Raw genomic sequence first — 18,181 nt, 5'->3', positions numbered from 1 at the left:
CCCCCTGAACATGTGCCCTCTGTGACGGCACCATCTCCTGGGGTCAGCTATCTGCCTCTGTCACCTCCACTGACTCTGATGGCCCAGGAGGACCCCTTGATTCACCTGTCTGATGACCTATGAGCCCCCCTTGCTGGTTGGAGGAAAGAAGATTACTGATGTGCTTGCTCCCAGCCCTCCTGTGAGCTCAGGACACATGCACGCGCACACACACACGCGCACGCATGCACACACACGCACCCTGAATCCCATTCCTGCAGCTTCCATGCCCCCCAAGCCTAGACGGGGATTCCCACCGTTAGAGTGGGTCCTTCTGGCAAGGTCTTCCAAAAGTAAGGCAAGGCAGCTGAGGCATTGGAATGTGGCCAAGGCCACAGTGAGTTGTGGGGGAGGCACCTGGGAGCTGCAGCCAATCTCCTGACCAAGAGGAGCTTCCCCAAAGCTCTGGCTAGTGATCAGAAGGACCCAGGTCCATTCCCTCATCCGGGCCTGAACTAGTAGGGTCACTGCACTCTCCTCCTTCACATCAATCCAGAGTCCCCTTGGGAGCCCTTGGCTCCCAGGCTTGGGCACAGCGTTGAGTGCTGGCCACCCAAGCACTCGTGTCCTGAGCCCTGTCTCCTTTCCTCCCCAGGATGAACCGTGACCCGGCCTCCTTGGGGCTACCCATCACCCCACTCTCCTTCCCTGCCCCCTCCATGATGAACTTTGATGTACCTCGGGCCAACCAGCACGGGTGCCCTCAGGTACGACTCCTTCTCTCCTGCCCTCTCTCACTGCTTCACACTTCTCGTAATTTACCGACCCAGCCAGTCACCCTTCACCTGACTGTTGAGTAAAAGTTCACTGCATCCCGCCACGGACCTAGGGCCTTGAGTCTGTGCTGGGGGAAAGCTGCCCATGCGGAGCTCGGGTGAAGAGTCACACATGGAAAGTTCAAGGTCAACACAAGGTCACGTATAATCTAATGAGTAGGAGGGACCGTCAGAGCTGTAAAAATCAGAGGAGAGAAGACAGAAAAGGACAAATGTTGTATGATTCCACTCATATGCAGTACCAAGAATAGGCAGTCAGAAAGACAGAAAGAACGGCGGCTGCCAGGGGCTGGGGGGAGGGCAGGGTGGGGAGCTGTTACTTAACAGGCAGAGTTTCTGTCTGGGGTGTTGAACTCGATGGTGGTGATGGTTACACACATTGGAAATGTACTTCATGCTACCAAATTGTAACTTAAAAATGGTTAAAACAGTACATTTTATGTTATGTATATTTTACCACACACAACGTTTTTAATCAGAGGAGAGAGGGATGTGAAGGTAATTAGGGCACAGGACTGGCGAGGACAGATTTCTAGTCTCTCCCTCGTCCATCCTCTGCCCTCCCTGCCCTCCTTGCCCACACCACTCGGGCCCCACGAAAAGTGGGGGAGGGTTTGTGCAGGTGTGAAGGTGGGGAAGCCCCCAGGGCTGCAGAGGGGCCAGTGTGCCTGAGTATGTGGGGGAAGGGTGCAGGCTGTGGCCGGTCCCTGTGAGTGGCTTGCTCATCTTTTCCCACAGTCTGCATTTCAGTGCGAGCTTGCCCAACGATGGTCCCAGCATTCCTAGGGGCCTTAAAGGAGACGGGGCGCCTGGGAGTCCTTCCTGTTGTCTGACCACCAGTGTTCATGTCCGGCATGGCAACTATAGAAGGAGGCACCCCTCTGGAGCCCCAACCTTCATTTAAAGGCAAAGACTTTTGAAGAAGGTTCAGACCCAGACAAGAGTGATGGTCGCAGGGAGGGGTGGGACGAAGGGGAGCCCTGGGGACAGAGGCTTCAAACCCAAACCAATCCTTGCCCTGATTTCCCCAGAGTCATCTTACACATGGCCCTGCATTTGCCCAGAAAATTATGAACCAATCAGCAGGCAGTCCCGAGGGACGGGAGTTGCTGGCTGCTTTAATGAGTGAGCCCCTCCCCACCCCCAGGCCTCTCTGGCTGCCTTTACTGCCTAACTAGTGTGGGGGTGGGGGTGCCCCTCCCTACACACACTTGCCCTCAGACCCTCTTGCATGTGTGGGACTCAAGGCCAGAGACCCAGCAATGGCAGGACACTTGTTGAAAGTCACTTGGCACCATGGCAGTTGGGACGAGTTGAGAGTCCACTGGCAGCCAGCACAGAGGTGCCCAGGTGCCAGCAGTGAGCGGCAGGGACAGGCTTCTGTGGTACAAGGTGGAGGGGAGGTAGGCAGAGCCCCACCTGGAAGGGGCACCAGTCAGAAGCCTGGGCTCAGAGCTCACACAGACCCCTGCCCCACCTCTGCTCTGAGCTTCAGTCCCCTCATCGCTATAGTTGGGGGTGGGGATTGGACTAGGTAATTCTAGGACCTGCTTCTCTGATATCTTGGAATGCTGTGATTTCTCACCAGCTGCCCACGATGCCAAAGCACCGTGGGCAGCGGTTTGAGGCTGGCAGGCCTGGGTTTGACCGCAGCTCTGTGACTTACTAACTGAGTGACCTGTGGCAAGCTGCTCAATTTCTCCAGACCTACTGATTCCTACCTAGCTGGGCTGTTAGGTGAATCTAAAGGGCTCACCCGTGCAAAGCAACCGAGCCCAGGGTGGAAGCTAAATGGATTCTGCCCCTTTCAGAGTTGCCCCTCTTAGAGCCCGGTGATGATAGCATAACCCGAGCCCTGATGAGTTAGGGGATCGGTGGGCGTGACCTGGTCCAGCCTTCTGGACCCAGCACGGGGTGAGCCTTAGTATTTCCACCCACCCTGAACCCAACACCTTTGAAGCAGGCAGGACATTGCCAACGGGCTGCTCCTGTTAGCCTGGCCTCCTCCAGAGTTGAGGCAGTCCTGGGGCCAACGAAACCAGCAGTGGTGAGAAAAGGTGTCAATGACCAGCACTCTCGGCCAATTTGTACCCAAGCTCCCATGGGGCCTCTTTCCAACCCACAGACCCCGTCCCAGTGCTGGTCGGGTCTTCTCCTGCCTGGACCATTGCTGCAGCCTCCACTTGGGCCCCTCCCATTAGTGGTGAGAAGCAGCTACAATGACCCTCTACCCAGGGCTCTGCCCTTCTCCTGGTCCCCTGTCCCTGTCACTGACAGGACAAAGCCCTCACTCTCAGCCAGGAACACAGGACTCATTCTCTCCAGCCTCCTGGCTTGCTGTTCCAGTTCTCACAGGCATTCTCTAGCCCCACTGGGTAACTGGCTATTCTGTGTACCAGCTATGCTGTCCCTGCTCTCCTCCCAGTCTTTGTCTCTGCTTGCTCTCAGCCTGGGACAGCCTTTCCCCCACTAAACCTACCACATGGGCTGAGGTCCTCTCTTTCCCCGGTCAGAAGTCATAGCTCTCTCCCGTGACATCCTAGCTCCCACAACTTGCTTAGGCATCTGCATGGATCTTAGGGGTATGTGTGTGTGTCCTATCCCCTTGGAAGATGATGAGCTCCAGAGGGGAGCAGGCTCTGGCTTGAGCTCCCCCATATGCCCTGTAGCACCCCTGAGGCATCTAGCCTGGAGAAGCCTCCAGTCAATATTTGCAGAGTTCAATTTCACAGCAAAATATCTATTATCTCCTTCAACCTTCACAACAGTCTTTCAAGGCATGGAGTATCAGACATTGGACAGTGAACAACACCAGGTTCCAGAGAGGGGAAGGGACTTGCCGAAGGTCACACAGCAAGGTGGAGGCAGACCTGGGCCCCGAGCCAAGGCATTGTAGTCCCTCGATGCCCCACCCAGCATCAGCTGTTGGCAGCTACTCTTCCCAGGATGGCAGCCACATACCTGGGCAGAGCAGGCAGCCATGGGTGTGGGTGTAGGTGTGATGGGCCCCAGGAAAGGGAAGGAGGGACCATGGGCCATGTAATGAAGACTGTCCCCAGGGAAGGCAGGTCTGCCTCAGTGGCTGGGGGTTAATGGCTTTGCTGAAGATCACAGCTGAAGGTTAATCTCATTCCTTAATTCCACAAGCCCATGGCCTTTCCTATTAGCATCTGTGGGCGATGGCTTCCGCCTCACCCTGCCCCACCCCCACATACACCTGCCACCAAGCACCTTCACCACGGCCTTGGCATCAGACCCTGAAGGTGGTTTAACCTGAAGTCCTTCCTCGATGCCGCGCTCCACTCCCTCTGCCCACCACACATGCGCAAGAGACCCTCCCTCTCCAATTCTAGGTCTGAAGGGATCTTTTCTGGGGACTCATCCTGGGAAACCGTCCAGGGAAGGAGCTATCCGTACTGGGCAGGTAGACACCATTTCTTGGAGACTTCAGTGAGACACGTGGATAGATCCTAGAAAGGACAGCCAGCATTCATTAAATACCCCTCTCAGGGTGGGAGCAAGGGACGGGGCAGCAGCGGACTGAGACACAGGTCCTTGAGTTCCCCAGAGCCTGGCAGGTGGTCCAGGCTATGTGGATGCCCCTCTGGCACCCAGGAGAATGGGGTGGCTCTGGGATGGGCATGGTTTGTGGATCGATCCTGAAAGGCCACCCCCAAACACCACAGAACCCAGATACAGCTTCTCTGGCCTGGCCTGATGGCCAAGTGGCTGTCCCTGAGCTGCTACCATAGCCTGCTCTCAGGGGCGCTCCCCCTACCCTAGTCACTGTCCCTGTGTTCAGGCCCCAAAGTGACTGCACCCTGTGTCCCCAGGGGCAGGGACAGGGGCAGACACAGCTGAGCCTCAGACTGCCTCAGGGAGCCAGAGCAGGCACATTAGTGTGACAGGCTTCAGGACTCTGCCACCGTGGGGGGAGTGGCCCCATACTGATTTGTCAAGATCCTGCATCGATAGCTCCTGGAGCCAGTGGTGCATTTGTGCTGACCTTTCAAGTGATGACTGATTCCCACAGGGGAGTTGGGGGTGCGAGTGACTGCCACAGTTGCTGACAGCCCCTGGCTGGGAGCAGAGGCAAGGCAGCCGCTCACAGAGCCTGCGCCAATGACCCCAGGCCCCTCCCTGTGCTGGGATGTACAGGATGGCCTGCTGGGGTTACAGACTGACGCCCCATGTCCCACTCCCTGCCTCCCTGCCTTTGCAGAGATGGGCCGCCTCCACCTGGGGTCCCTCTTGTCCCAGGCATTCTCTGCCCGTGCCATGCTTGGTGCCACTTCTACATCTGTGCTTGGACTGTTTCCCACCCAGAAGACCTCCCTCCCTTTTTTACCCTGCCAAGGCTCTTCCTTCAGAGCCTTCCTTTGGTCCATTTTCCTATAGGATGGCTTTTCTGACCACCCATGGAATGTCTCATGTAGCCCCTTAGTTGGGGGCTATAGCCAATGCTGTCTTGTTTCATTGTTTAAATAGTACCCACGTGGTGCTCCAGCTACTGGCGTAGCGTGCCATCAAGTCCCCTGCTGCCTGCGGAAGACCTGTCATGGCCTCTGCGAGGGGCTGGGGAACCTGTGTGGGGCAGAGAGGGGCTGGGGACTAGGGTAGAGGTCATGTCTAATTTGGCATCCATGACACCACCAGCCGTGGGTGTGGACGCTGGTGCAGCTCTTTAGGAAAACAGTGTACTCATGGTGAATCCAGTGCCTTAAAATATGTCTTTCCTTTAACTCAGCATTTCCATTTGGGGACTAAGGAAATCATCTGAGGTACAGAGATATGTGTCAAAGAACGTTCAATGCCGTGCTGTTATAGGAAAAAATAGGAAGGCAGAAACCAGGGCACTTGTACATGGTAGACTAGCCAGCTACTGCAATTCTCAGTAACGAGTGTTACTTCTCACTGTGCATATGCTTAGGTTTTCACGGTAAATGAAAGAGGGAGCATGTTAGGATGACAATTATATGTAAAATAGGCATAGGAAAGAACTAGAAAGAACCGTACTGTCATGAACAATTGTCTTTAGTATAGGAATTTAGGGGTTTTTTTCCCATCTTTCTATTTTTCTGTATTTCCCAAATTTATTCATTAAGTGTGTGTTGCTTTTATAATTAGGACAAACATTTGTGACATATATAGACATACACATAACCCAATGTCCAGACATCGCTTGCTTTGGGAGAAACTGTGGCCCCGCCACCTACTCCCACCTTCTCCTTCCAGCTGTCCAAGCCTGGGGGACCCCCGGAGCTGCCCCTGTGGAATCAGTCCTTCCTCTTCCAAGGCCGAGATGGAGCCACCAGCTTCTCAGATGACAGCGCGCTGGTGCTGGAGTACTACGCCTCAGCTTCGAGTAGGTCTCCTGGTGCCAGGCCAGGGCAGCCAGGCACCAGGACATGTGTGTCAGCGTGTTCAGGCCAGCTGTCTCTGCCCTGGGGGGATGGCTAAGGGGTCTGGGTTCCAGGACCATCTCCCAGTGTATACAGACAGGTGGGGGCACCAGGCTGCCCTCCTTGTCCACAGGGCAGCCCGGTTTCCGTCCTGGATCCATGTGCTTTTATTGCTCCGGGCAGGGCCCTCAGGGCTCACAGCCTGGGAGCGGACAGGAGTCAGAGATGAGCTGATGCAGTCTCAGGTCCACACTATAGGGCTGCAGGGACAAGGGACATCCATGTAGAAACCCAGAACGGGAGTATGGTTAGAGCTGCCCTTGAACTTAGCGAGCCCTGGAGAGCGGAGAACGAGGAGGTACTGTGCGAGCAAAGACCGAGGCCCAGGAGCAGGTGGGTGGTGAGGGCTGGGAGGACTCGGGGCTAAGGACCAAAGCATGGGCCCATGGGCCTCGGCTGCTGGGATCTGAGGAGCCTGGGGGGCGGCTTTGCTGGGAGCCTCAGCGGTCCTTCCCCCACAGTGAAAGGCGGCGAGTTGGGGGCCCTCCGCAAGCCCCTGGGCATCTCCGTGTTGCCACTGATGAGCCGTCTGTACCGCAAGATGCTGACAGGGAAAGGCCTAAACGGGCTGCGCGTGGAGAGGCTCCCCATCACCGTGAGTCCCCCCCTGGGCCGGGCCCACGGCAGGCCCACCAGGGCCCACTGCGCCTCACCAACACAGGTGGCTGTGGCCTCTCCAGCAGCTTCCAGTAGGGCCTCCCACCATGGAAGCTGACCTCTGTCGGGGGTCAGGAGTTCCCCCAAACACCAAAAGTCAGCCTTGCCCCAGACCAACTTGGGGAGAGGCGCAGGGAGGCCCCCTGGGATAGAAGCAAGAGCTCAGGCCTTTTGCCAGCCAGACCTTAGTTTAAGTCCTCACTTGCCCTAGTCCTCGCTGTAAAAGGTGAGGCAAGTTACTTGACCTCTCTGACCCTCAGAGCACCCATCTCTAAAATGGGCACATGGTTGTGCACCATCTCTCTGTTTAATAAGAGTCAAGAGCCCGGGCTCCAGAGCCAGACTCTCTGGGTTCAAATTCTGGTTCCACCACTTACCAGCTTACATGACCATGGGAAAATTATGTAAAGTCTCAGTGCCTCAGCTTCCTTGTCTATAAAATGGGTTCATAGTAACAGTACTTTTCTCATAGGGTTGCTGTGAGATTTGGGGGGTAAATACCTGTAAAGCACTTAGAACAGAGTAAGTTCTCAATGAGAATTAATATAGTATTATCATTGTCTATGTCTACGCCACCTTTTCCCTAAATACCACTTCTGGCCATATGGTCCGAATAGACCTCAGCAAATGGGAACTTCCCCACTCTGCAGGAGGCAAGTCTGGAGGTGACAGTCACCTCCACTGGAGGTGGGAAGGGCGGTGCAGAGGTGGTGGTGAGCAGCAGCAGAGCAGTGTCCACCTCCCTCCCACTCTAGGGGCACAGCCCTCAGCAGACACCTTGCGGGGAATCCAGGACAGTGGGCGGAGCAGAGGCAGAAGCTGCGCAAGACACCATGGTCTTCTCCCTTCTTCTCTCCCCAGGACACCAAGCTGAAAACCATGAATGGTGAGGCCCCCACGGTGGATCTCTCCTTTCAGCTGCTTTCCTCTGAGGTAAGGCTGTGCAGATCAGGGGAAAGTCAGGGCCTGGAAACCATGTGCCACCTCCTATAGACTCTCAGTGGGTTCCAACCTCCTTCACAGTTGCCGGCCTTATTCAGGGCTGGGCTCAGGGGCTTCTGGGAGGAGGGAACTGCTGCTTTGCATGGAAATGTCTGAGGGTGACTTGAGGCTCCAGAAAACCAGAAAGAGAGAGTGAGATTAGAAACAGCAGAGTTGGAGCAGAGGGCCACCCAGATCTGGGAGTGAACCTCTAACCCGGCCCATGCCAAGCCTGGCCCACTGGGATCGAGGTTCTACGAGGGTGAACTAGGCAATCAGCTTCTGTTGCTGCATAGCAAACTACTACAAACTTAGCAGCTTAAAACAACACCGATTTATGAGCTCAAACCAGTAGGCAGTCCTACAGAGCATGGCTGAAATCCGGGTGTCGTCAGGGCCACGTTCCTTTCTGGAAACTCTAGGAAGAGTGAGCTTCTAGGCTCATTTACGTTGTCATCAGAATCCAGTTCCTGGTAGTTGTAGGCCTGAGGTCGCTGTTTCCTGGCCGGGGCCCCTCTCAGCTCCTGAAGATACCCACCTTCCTTCTCACAATGGCCTCTCCCACCTTCAAGCCACAGGCATGTCAAATCCCCCTTGCACTTCCAAACTCTGACTTCCTCCACTGTCAGCAGCCAGAGAAAACACTCTGTTTTAAAGGTCTCGTGTAATTAGGTCAGACCCACTCTGATAATGTCCCCATCCTAAGGTCCACTGTGCCGTATGACCAGCACAGGAGTGACAGCTCAGCATGCCCACAGGTGCCAGGGATTCGGTGTGGGCTCTTGGGGGCGCGTGGTTGGAATGCTGCCTGCCACAGCTGGGTTGATCCAAGTGGAAAGATACCAGAGCCCTGCCTGAGGGATGGGGTCTCTTCTTACAGCCAGCTATACCTGGGCTCTGAGGCCAGACTGGAGCCTGGTCATTTGGCCCCAGCACACCTGGCAGGCACCTGCTGGAGTTTTTCCAGTGTCTTCTTGTGGTGCTGGGACAGGAGGTGTGAAGCTGGGATGTGGGCAGTTTAGGACCATGAGTCCAGGAAATGATGGCAGGCTGGTGAACAGGGCAGCCCACTGCTTCCAGCTTCTCCTGCCAGGAAAACTAGCCACAGTTCTGGGGTAATACGTGGCCCTGTGACCTTATGCATGAAGAACACAGGGGATCCCATGGTGTGGGGGAAGAGGTGTCTATCTGGGAAGGTGCCAGCGAGCCAGTGTCTCGCCACAAGGCCTCTGGTGTGTGCCCGAGACTTCCCAGTAGCGTGCCCCACTGTGTGATATCCTGCATTGCCTTGTAGAGCTTCCTCTGATTCCTGGTGAGAGAGTTTGTTAGATAACCTGACATCCCCCCACCACCAAACCAGGTGAAGGGCCAAGAAGGTACTGAGAAGAGAGGACACAGAAGCAGCAAAATACCCCCAAAAGGAAAGGAAAGTCGTTGGAGAAAAATGTCCCAGATTGGACTCAACGCTTTACGCCCTCTTCTCAGGACCTAGAGTCTGCCAGGCCGCTGGCCCCTCCTGGCTTCCTTACCTCCCTTTGCTCCTGCCCCTTCACTGGAACACATGTGTTCTGAGGACCGAGAGGAGCATCAAGTGCCCCTGGTCAGGGCACTGGGGGACCCAGGCAGGCAACAGGCAGGTGGGCAGGACAATTTCCCAGTTGCCCAGGGGCTGGGCACAAAGGTCTCAGTGATGAATTATTCACACGAGCTGTGCTAAGTGCAGAATTAATCCCTTTCCTTCCAGCTGGCGACCTCACTAAATTATCCCTCCAAGTCATGCGGGAAAACGCTGTGAATTCATTGAGCTGCTGAGTGTTTTGATCTGGGCCTTGTGATTTTAGCTTCCCCTTCCCCCAATCCCCTCCCCCTGGAGGCGGGTAAAAACCTTTCAGTAATGGATTTCTGAGAAGAAAGGAAAAGAAAGAAGACCGAGATTGGGTGTGTACCAGGAAAATATTACTAGAGGAAATTCAGATTCTGCAGCAGCCAAGAATTCATACACACAGCTCTACACATACACACTCCCTCACACAATGGCATCTGAATACCACACGTGGACAGTCACATGTGCACTAACGTACACACGCACACACACACCCCTTTGCAACGGTGCACACACCTAATGTATATATACAGGCTCCCGCACATATGCAAACTGATGTACAAACATTTTCATGCCCACATTGGCACACACAGAAGCTAAATCTCTTTGTGGCTAACCGATTTATTGGTAAACCTATCTGAGAATTGGTCCCAACTCACTTTGATTCTAGAATCTTGAAGTCTAATCTAGGAACCTAGGGGTGAAGTGCTAGTGTAGGTGGAAGGTTTGGCGTAAGGTTCTTGCACCCATAACACCAACCCATTCATTCTTTCTCTCTGCATATATTTAACGAGGACTAGAATTTTGGTTGCCCTTGTGGATTGCAATGAGGACGGGGGGGGGGGGGGGGGACTGGCAGCCGGGGAACCCATCTGCCTTGAATTCACCCTCATCAGGCTTGGGCATGGCTCTCTGCTAGCGTCTGAACCCTTTTGGTGCCCTCCTCCCTCTGGATTGGAGGGACAGTGTTGAGAACTAAGGAACAGGCCACATAGTATTGCAGCTCCGTCTGAAGACCCATCCCAGGCTCCGTGTGCCTCACCCTCGCCTTCACAGGCCTACCACCAATGTTCTCCATGCAACTGCAAACAGTTGCTAAGCGCCTGCTTTGTAGCAGATACGTCCTGGTTTCAGGGATCTTACGTTGAAGAAGACGAGAAAAAGGCCCTGCCTTCATAAAGCTTGCATTCTTAGAGAGCAAGGAGTGTGGACCAGACAATGAGCAAATCAGTTCATGAGCAGATGTCAGCTCCTGAGAAGAGGCCTGATGAAACCAAACAAGGTGACATGACAGAACACTCAGACAGGCTCTGTGGATTTTGCTGTGACAAAAAGACCAGGTTCCTTCCATCTGATTGTTCCACCTAAGGTATCGCCCGCAAGTTCATGGTGGAAGGTACCTGGCCTTCATCTTTGCTTTCCAGCCTGTGGGACCACAACCATCAGTTTTCCCATCATTTAAATCAAACGCTGTTCAAAGTTCTATGAGCCACACCTGAAGTCTGGAGGCCTTAGAGTGCCCTGTGGACACTCCAGCTGCAGGGGTGCGATGATGGGCCTTTGGGGACCCCTCGTCCGTGTGGCTAACAGTTCCGTCTCAGGGCAGCTTCTCGCTCATAGTCAGATGTGCTACAGAGAGGAAATACCTCCAGAGAAATTATACACGTGCCCTATGTGGGTCCCTCCCACTTGAGGGAAGCCTCGTTTCCAGTGAACCTCCACAGGACAGGCCATCCTGGTTAATTGACACTTTGGTGAACAGGCTCCCCATGCCCACTGCTTCCACATCACGCAGCGCTCTAGGAACAAGAGTGCTGTGGCATTCCCAAACAGCTGGAGACCCCAGCGGTATCTCAGCAGCCCACCCTGGATAGGACTCTCTTTGACGATGTCCACTGTGGGCGGCCAGCCTCTCCTCATGCTCGGCCGTGATAGGGCGCTCGCCGCCTCTAGAAGCAACGCATCCCACGCCGCAGTGGCTGCAAGGGACAGAAACCCTCACTGACGTTGAACCTGCTCTGCCTCCCAGAGCCCTCCCTCTGCCCCAGGCTCCTGGCTCTGCCCTCTGGGGCTACAGTGCAACCCCAGCAAGCTTCCTGTGCCGGTTCTGGAGACTCTGGCACATGGTCAGGCGACCAGCATGCTGGCAGGCAGACTAGCCAACAAAGCCTGCAGTCTCAGTGAATGGCAAAAAGGCTGGTCTCCTGGTTGACGATATTGTGCATGAAGCGGGTCCTGTTGGTGATGAATGAAGCTCTTCCCTCTGGCGGGGCTTCTCTATGGCCCCTGCTGCAGCTGGTGACCCACTAAGCTGGACTGTGTGTGCTGATGAGCACGCGTGTAACTACACACAGACACATAGAAAACGTCCCCTTATTGCACATTCTGTGGGGCTTGACCTTGGACATGCTTAGGCTCTAAGAATCCCCGAGCCTGTGGCTACTCCACAGACACAGACACGAATAAACCTTTGGTCTCCTCCACTCCCCCTCTGATGTTGGCCTCCTCTCTTTGAAGAGTGTGATCTGGTCCCCTGGGAGTCTCCGCTTCTCCAGGCTAAGAAGCCTTCTCTTTTAATGAACTGGTTTCAAGATACTGCAGCATCCTGGGTGCCCTCCAGCTGGCAAACAGCCTCTTTGAAGTGAGGCCCATACAAACCAGGTCTCCTAGGCCAACCCAGGACCGGAGCCTGGCGCACATAGTAGGCGCTCCTTGTTAGGTCCCGGCTTCCCGTGAGGGGGGTCAAGTCCACAGTCACGTGGGTGGTCAGCAGCACAGCCCCGCAGGGCTGGGGTGGGCTCCAGAGTCTCGCCTAGGCAGGTGCCAGAGCACCAGGAAGAGGTAGGACCTCTCAGATGGCTGGCCACCCTCAGCCCATAGCCCTGAGAGATGCTGGCAGGACGTGAAATCCACTGGCTTCCTTGGATGTAGGCACAGGGAGGGTGCATTTGAGGAAAGGAGGACGTGGCACTTGCTGGATGGGGGAAGGAGCAGCTCCCAAGTCCGTCTGACCCTCTTCCTCCCTGTTCCCCTCACTGAAAGGGACGCATGGGTCTTCTGTGCCAGGCAAAAGGCTGCCCAGGTGTTTTAATTCAAACCAGTTACAAAACTCTCTCTGGAGCCCCACCCAGAGTGGGGACAAGTGGCTGTTTAGAAAATGTGGATGGGAGGGCAGGGGATAGGCTGCTGGCTTTTGATAATTTTTAGGAATTTCTCTGAAAGGCACACATGACAGCCATAGGCTGGTCCTCAGAGAAGCCCCAACACCAGCCGGCCTCCATTTCCTCACAAGCACAGCTGCCAGGAAAGCCGAGGGTCTAGGATGGCACAGCAGCCTCCTTGGCTGGTTCTATCCTATGGAAGGTTCTGTCCCCACCCCCAAGACTCCAGCTATGAAGCAACTACCATAAGGACAATGACGGATCCAGAGAGAGACCCTTTCCCCTCCCACAACCTTACAATACCCCTGGCCTGTTTTTGCTTCTACCACCAAACCCTACCATCCCTGTCCTCTCACTCTCCCAGGCCAGATGGCAGGTGGCAGGAACAGGCCTAGCCCTCCCCAGCTCACAGGTACCCTTTCCCCCACCTGCTCAGACGCTAGGCCCAATCCAACCCCACGGAAGCTGGGGACTCATGGGTGAGAGCCTGTGCTTTTCCAGGACCAGCCTGGCCCTTGGCTCACAGATGCGATACCCAGCGTTGGGGTGGGGCTCCCCGTCCCACCACAAAAGGCTCTTGCCTGCTTTTCACAATGGTGAACCCTTCCCAGTAGTGTGTTCCATGCCTTGGGGATAAATATTGCTCCCCCACAGCCTCTTGCTTTTCATACAGTTCCCCCCATTCTCCCCACTCAGGGAGGGAGTTTGACCCTCGCTCTAACACACAGGCTTCTCTAGGCTATTGGCTAACTTCTTGTGCCGGCTCATCACCTCCCAGGAAGCCCTCTCCAGCCTCTGTCAGCGCCTACGTCAAGGTCTCCCTTTTGCCTGTCTCCAGGCCCTCCCCGGGCCCTGCGTTCTCATTCCTGAGGCCAGCTGCGGAGAAGTCAGCTCCCACGGCCACACGAGCCCTGCGGATGTCTGCAGACTTGCGATGTCGTCTCCCGCCTGACCAATGCTCCTTCCCTGACTGCCTTTTGTCACACTTGGTTTCTGCTGCTCATCTTCCTGCATGTCTCCTCTTGACAAGATTCCTCTTACAGTGTACCCCCAAAACTGTGGGGCTGGATCAAAATTAGAGGATAGAATAGGACCATCACCCCCTTTCTCCAAACACATTCTCTCCTTTGGTGTAGCCAAAATCTATCATTTGCTTTATTTTATCAGTAACCAAGGCTATAGGGGTTCATTTAGAGCCTGTGAGTCCAGTCTGGCCCGTGAGCCTTTATCAGGCAGTACGTCTTCACCTTGAACTTCTGCTGCTCTATTTTGAACTGAGGCAGGGTTTCTCTTCCCTGTGATGTTTCACCTTCTTCATCTCAGCCCATCATCTGGGCTTGCGATCATTCTAGACCCAGATTTTGTCACGTATCACGTTCACAGTCCCACTTCCATCCTCACCCCAACCTCCAGCTCATCTGTGGAGGGGGTCAGGACACGTCCAGTGCTGTGATATACTCTAAAAAGTGTCCATCCTTAGATCTGGGTTTGAAGCCTGGATCTCCCACTTCATCGTAGCCACTCTTGAGTTTCACGTTCCTCATCTATGGGAGGGGGTTGTGAGCCCTACAGCCAGGAACATAGTGAAAGTTGAGTGAAGGAGCATGTGTAAGTGCCCGGCTGTGTCTGGCCGACACCCAGTGCAGGAAGTGCTTGGTCACCCAGGCTGCTGACAAGTGTGCTGGACTCTTCAGGAATAAGGACAGGGCTCTCTGGGGAGGGGAACGTAGAGCCCGCTGACGCGTCACTTGGTGCCCACCCCTCACGACAGCTGCTCCACCAGACTCACATCCATAAGGAAGGCTTGTCAAGTGCTGAAGATAAGCGTCACCAGTAGCACCCTGACTTCACAGCAGTTTTTCAAGGAATGGAGAAGAGACAATCATCTCTCCAGAGACTAGACTTGCTAAAGTCCCAAGTATACCCTGGGGGCTGGAAAGGAGATGAAGAAAGCGAAGCCCTGCTTCCTGGCCTGTGAGCTCCCAGGGTGGACAGGGTTGCACCAAGAGCCACACTGCCGGCTTCTTGCCAATACCTCACCAAGCACAGATCCTGTGTTGCTTTGAGAATAGAGCCTGTGACTCCCAGCCACAGATGGAGTGTACTGAGTCAGAACGTAGGGCTGGCTAAGGAAACTGGCCTGCTCTACTCTCCCATGAACCAAATGCATAATTGGTGGATTGAAGAAGGAGGAGGAGAGGAAGAGAGACAGGGCGAAAGCTTCCACACCAATCTTCTCAGAAATGGGGGGTGCTCTTGGGTTTCTCCCCACATCAGAGCCAGACTGCCATAGCCTAGACCTCCCTTCAGCCAAACTAGATGTAGATGTAAGGTTAGGGATCACCCGTCTTGCTAAGGTAGGTGCTGAGGTAGGTGCATTGAACATCCAAAGGTTAGGGGAAGAGTCACAGAGAAACTTGGTGAGCTCTGCCTCAAAGAGTGGCATGGAAATTGGCAAGGCAAGGTTGCTTCAGGCAGAAGGAACCACAAGTGCAAAGCCATGGAGGCATGACAGTGTCTGAGTACATGGGACATAGGGAAGCTGCTGTGGGCAGTGACACTGGAGAGGTAGATGGGGCCAGGATTTTGGAGGGCCTGGATGACGGAGTTTAGACTTTGTCACAAAGTGATGAGAAGCTAAGGAAGGTCTTAGAGCAGCAGTAGGATATGATCTGACCTATATGTTGGAAAGGTCTCTCCAGATGTGAACAGGAGGAATGCAAAGGAAAAAATAAATGTAGAAAGACCAGGTTTCAGACTTACAAAAGTGAGCCCACAACCTATCCACTGAACCACAGACAGGGCTCTAGTTCTAAAATCCCTGCCAGAATTTTAAAAATCCTATCACTGGCTCCCCTCCCCTGACCCCACAACTTACTTTTAGATTAACCCTCTGACACCATTTGCTGGAGAAAGAATCATGGCCCCAGTGAGGATTAACATTGGGGCCCTTCTTGGCTGGCAGACAGACTTGCCGCAGCTGCAGGACGGCGCAGGATGCCACCAACGAGGCTTGCAGTATGCAGGAAGGCAGCACGCCCTCTTGGAGGGGCCTGTTGTCTGAGACTCGCCTTCAGCTGAAGAGATAAGAACCTGCAACTGTGGCCACAGGAAATGACAAAGCAGTGACTGATCGGGAGCCGCTGCACAGGGCTCATTACGGTGCTTGCCAGCGGGCGAGACACCCTTATCAGGGAGAAAATTGCATCAGGCCTCCTGAATTACTAGCGATTGGAAGCAGATTTCTTGGGATGCACTTTGTTAGATACCTAATGAGCAGGATACAGGCGGGCAGAGCCCAAAGCCGGTGGGGCGGGGGACAAATGTCTTTGTTAAACAGAATTTGTCAGTTTCCGCTCCAGGCTCCCTGGGGAGGGTTCAGGGCCAGCTAATTGAATTAAGAGCATGTGCGCTCCAGCGGGAAGGCTCAGGGCGGGGCGAGAGGCAGGGAGGCCGGAAGGTGGGCACTTTCAGCACCAAGGACAGCAGCTGCAACCTGGCTAGTCTGTAATTGCCAGAGCAGGCTGGAACTGCTGCATTTTGCATGATCAGGGACCTGGGGAATGGAATGGGCAGGAGGGAAGCAGAAGATGTTAGCGGTGGAAGGGAAACAGATGACCCAAGAAGCCTTGAGCTTGTGATACTATTGGTCTGGTCTGTCTCAACAGACCCTCCTGCAGGCAACAGTGAGAGCTGAGAGACAGGAGGAAGGGGTGTCTTCTCCCCACCACGTCCGTCACTTGTGGTGTGGGGCAGCTGTGGCAGGCAAGCAGCAGCGGGCTGTGCTCCGAGTCTGAGCCAGTGCATGTCTGTGCATCACTTTGTGCTTTCAAAGTAGGTGTCCAATTACAGCCCTAATGAAGCAGGACGTGCTGCAGCCCTGGAGCCACAGAGCAAGGGGCCACTTGTCAGCCCCAAGCTGCCTCAGCAGGCGGGGCAGGGCCTGCCAAATAGAAAAACAAGTAGGCAGGCTTGTGGGGTGGGCCAGCAGCCCCCACCTGGAGGACACGGGAAGAGCCATGCAAGGCTGGCAAGGCTCCACTCTCTCTCCACTCCATCCCCACTGTAGCATTGGGCCCCATCCTCCACTTCCAGCTGCATGGCCCTTCCCTGTGGTCTTAGACAAACTCCTTCCTCATGAGGAGCGCAATCCCCAAATCGTGGGCAAGTTGAAGCTAAGGAGCCTGAAGAGGTAATGTTGGCCCTAAAGAAAGGGGACTATTAGGGAGAATTTAGGCTCTTGCCTAAAGTGAGGCACGTGGACGAGCAGCTGCCTCTGGCCTTCCCTGCGGGGCCTGTGCTGTGTGCAGCTCTAAAGACTTTTCTACAAAAGTCACCCATCCACCTTGCTCCCAACCCCCAGGCCAAGGTAAATCTTGGCAAAATTAATTGGAAATGTTGGCAGGAGACCTGCAGGGTTGGTGTTGGATGGGGAGGTGCTGGCATGAAATAGCTGTGGGAGCAGATACAGGTCAAGGCCACCCACAGAAAGGGCAGAGTAGAGCAGAACCACTGAGTCTGACGGGGGTGGGGTTCAGGAACAGGGGACAGGCAGCCCATAGATGGTCTGCCTTTCCTTTCTTCCTTCTCAGAACACCCTAGGCTGATGGGGTGAAAGCACAGCCAGGGCTGGACGGAGGGGTCAGTCTCCTTTTATTTTACCTTTGTGATGAAATTAAATGAATTATACACAATAAATTTCAGAATCCACATAAAATTATCAGGTGAGTGCTCAGCTCCACTCTGTCCCTGTAAATGTCAGCTCTGGGTCACTGAGCTGGTGCTGGGGCCACAGAGGGTGGATAGCAAGGAGACAGGCTGTGGGAGAGGGGACTTCCTCAGCCATGTGTCCCTGCTTTCAGAAGTGCTGAGGCACCTCTGGAGGCCTGCCCCTTGATTTCATTACTCCGACTTCCTCCTCTAACTGGATTAGATGGCAGTCTATGAAATCCAGGGCATCAACATTGGCTTTCTGCCTAGAAATGAGGAGAAATGTCATTACAGGTCCTGATTCAGCATCTCACCCCAGCCCCAGGGGCCACATCATCAATGGGGAGTTAGTCTTTGCCCTGGCTGGTTACTCTTTCTTTCATTCTCTCCTGCATCCATCCATCCATCCATCTATCCGTCAGTCCGTCCATCCATCCATCTGTCCTTCCATCCATCCAGTATGCATTCTGTTGTTCTCCCTCTGCAGCCAGTCCGGTGTTCAGCTGTTCTGACCGAGAGAGATGTGGTGCTTTTTCCTACATAAAACACACAGAAAACCCCAAACCCCCAAACCTACTGACTCAGGTGCTACATAGAGGCGCCGGGGGTGTTCAGTGGGTAGCCTCCAAGTGACTCTTGCCCTCCCTGAACCATAGCTACTGAGAAGAGCAGGTGAGAGAGACAGCCAGGCCTAGTGCCCAGGGACAAAACAGGCCCAAAATCTTGATTACGAAGTACAGTAGGTGCTGTAATCAGCCTCAGGGCTGTCCAATGCTTCCCTCTTCCCATCCC

The 18,181-nt window shown here is 54.5% G+C and overlaps 1 protein-coding gene across 1 annotated transcript in view; it reads left to right on the top strand.

Moving 5' to 3' along the window:
• The window catches only part of CCDC33 (coiled-coil domain containing 33), a 103,966-nt gene that overhangs the window by 44,876 nt on the left and 40,909 nt on the right, over positions 1-18,181 (top strand). Inside the window, 4 exon segments of the mRNA XM_088796832.1 lie at positions 635-746; positions 6,051-6,180; positions 6,739-6,872; positions 7,796-7,867. Coding sequence (XP_088652958.1) covers positions 635-746; positions 6,051-6,180; positions 6,739-6,872; positions 7,796-7,867 — 448 coding nt within the window.

Source organism: Rhinolophus sinicus, chromosome 3 (genome assembly GCF_057876585.1).
Source record: "Rhinolophus sinicus isolate RSI-liver-muscle chromosome 3, RSI-T2T, whole genome shotgun sequence".
Lineage (NCBI taxonomy): Eukaryota > Metazoa > Chordata > Mammalia > Chiroptera > Rhinolophidae > Rhinolophus > Rhinolophus sinicus.
Note: the sequence above shows the minus strand (reverse complement) of the source record. Positions and strands in the feature narration are given on the sequence as shown.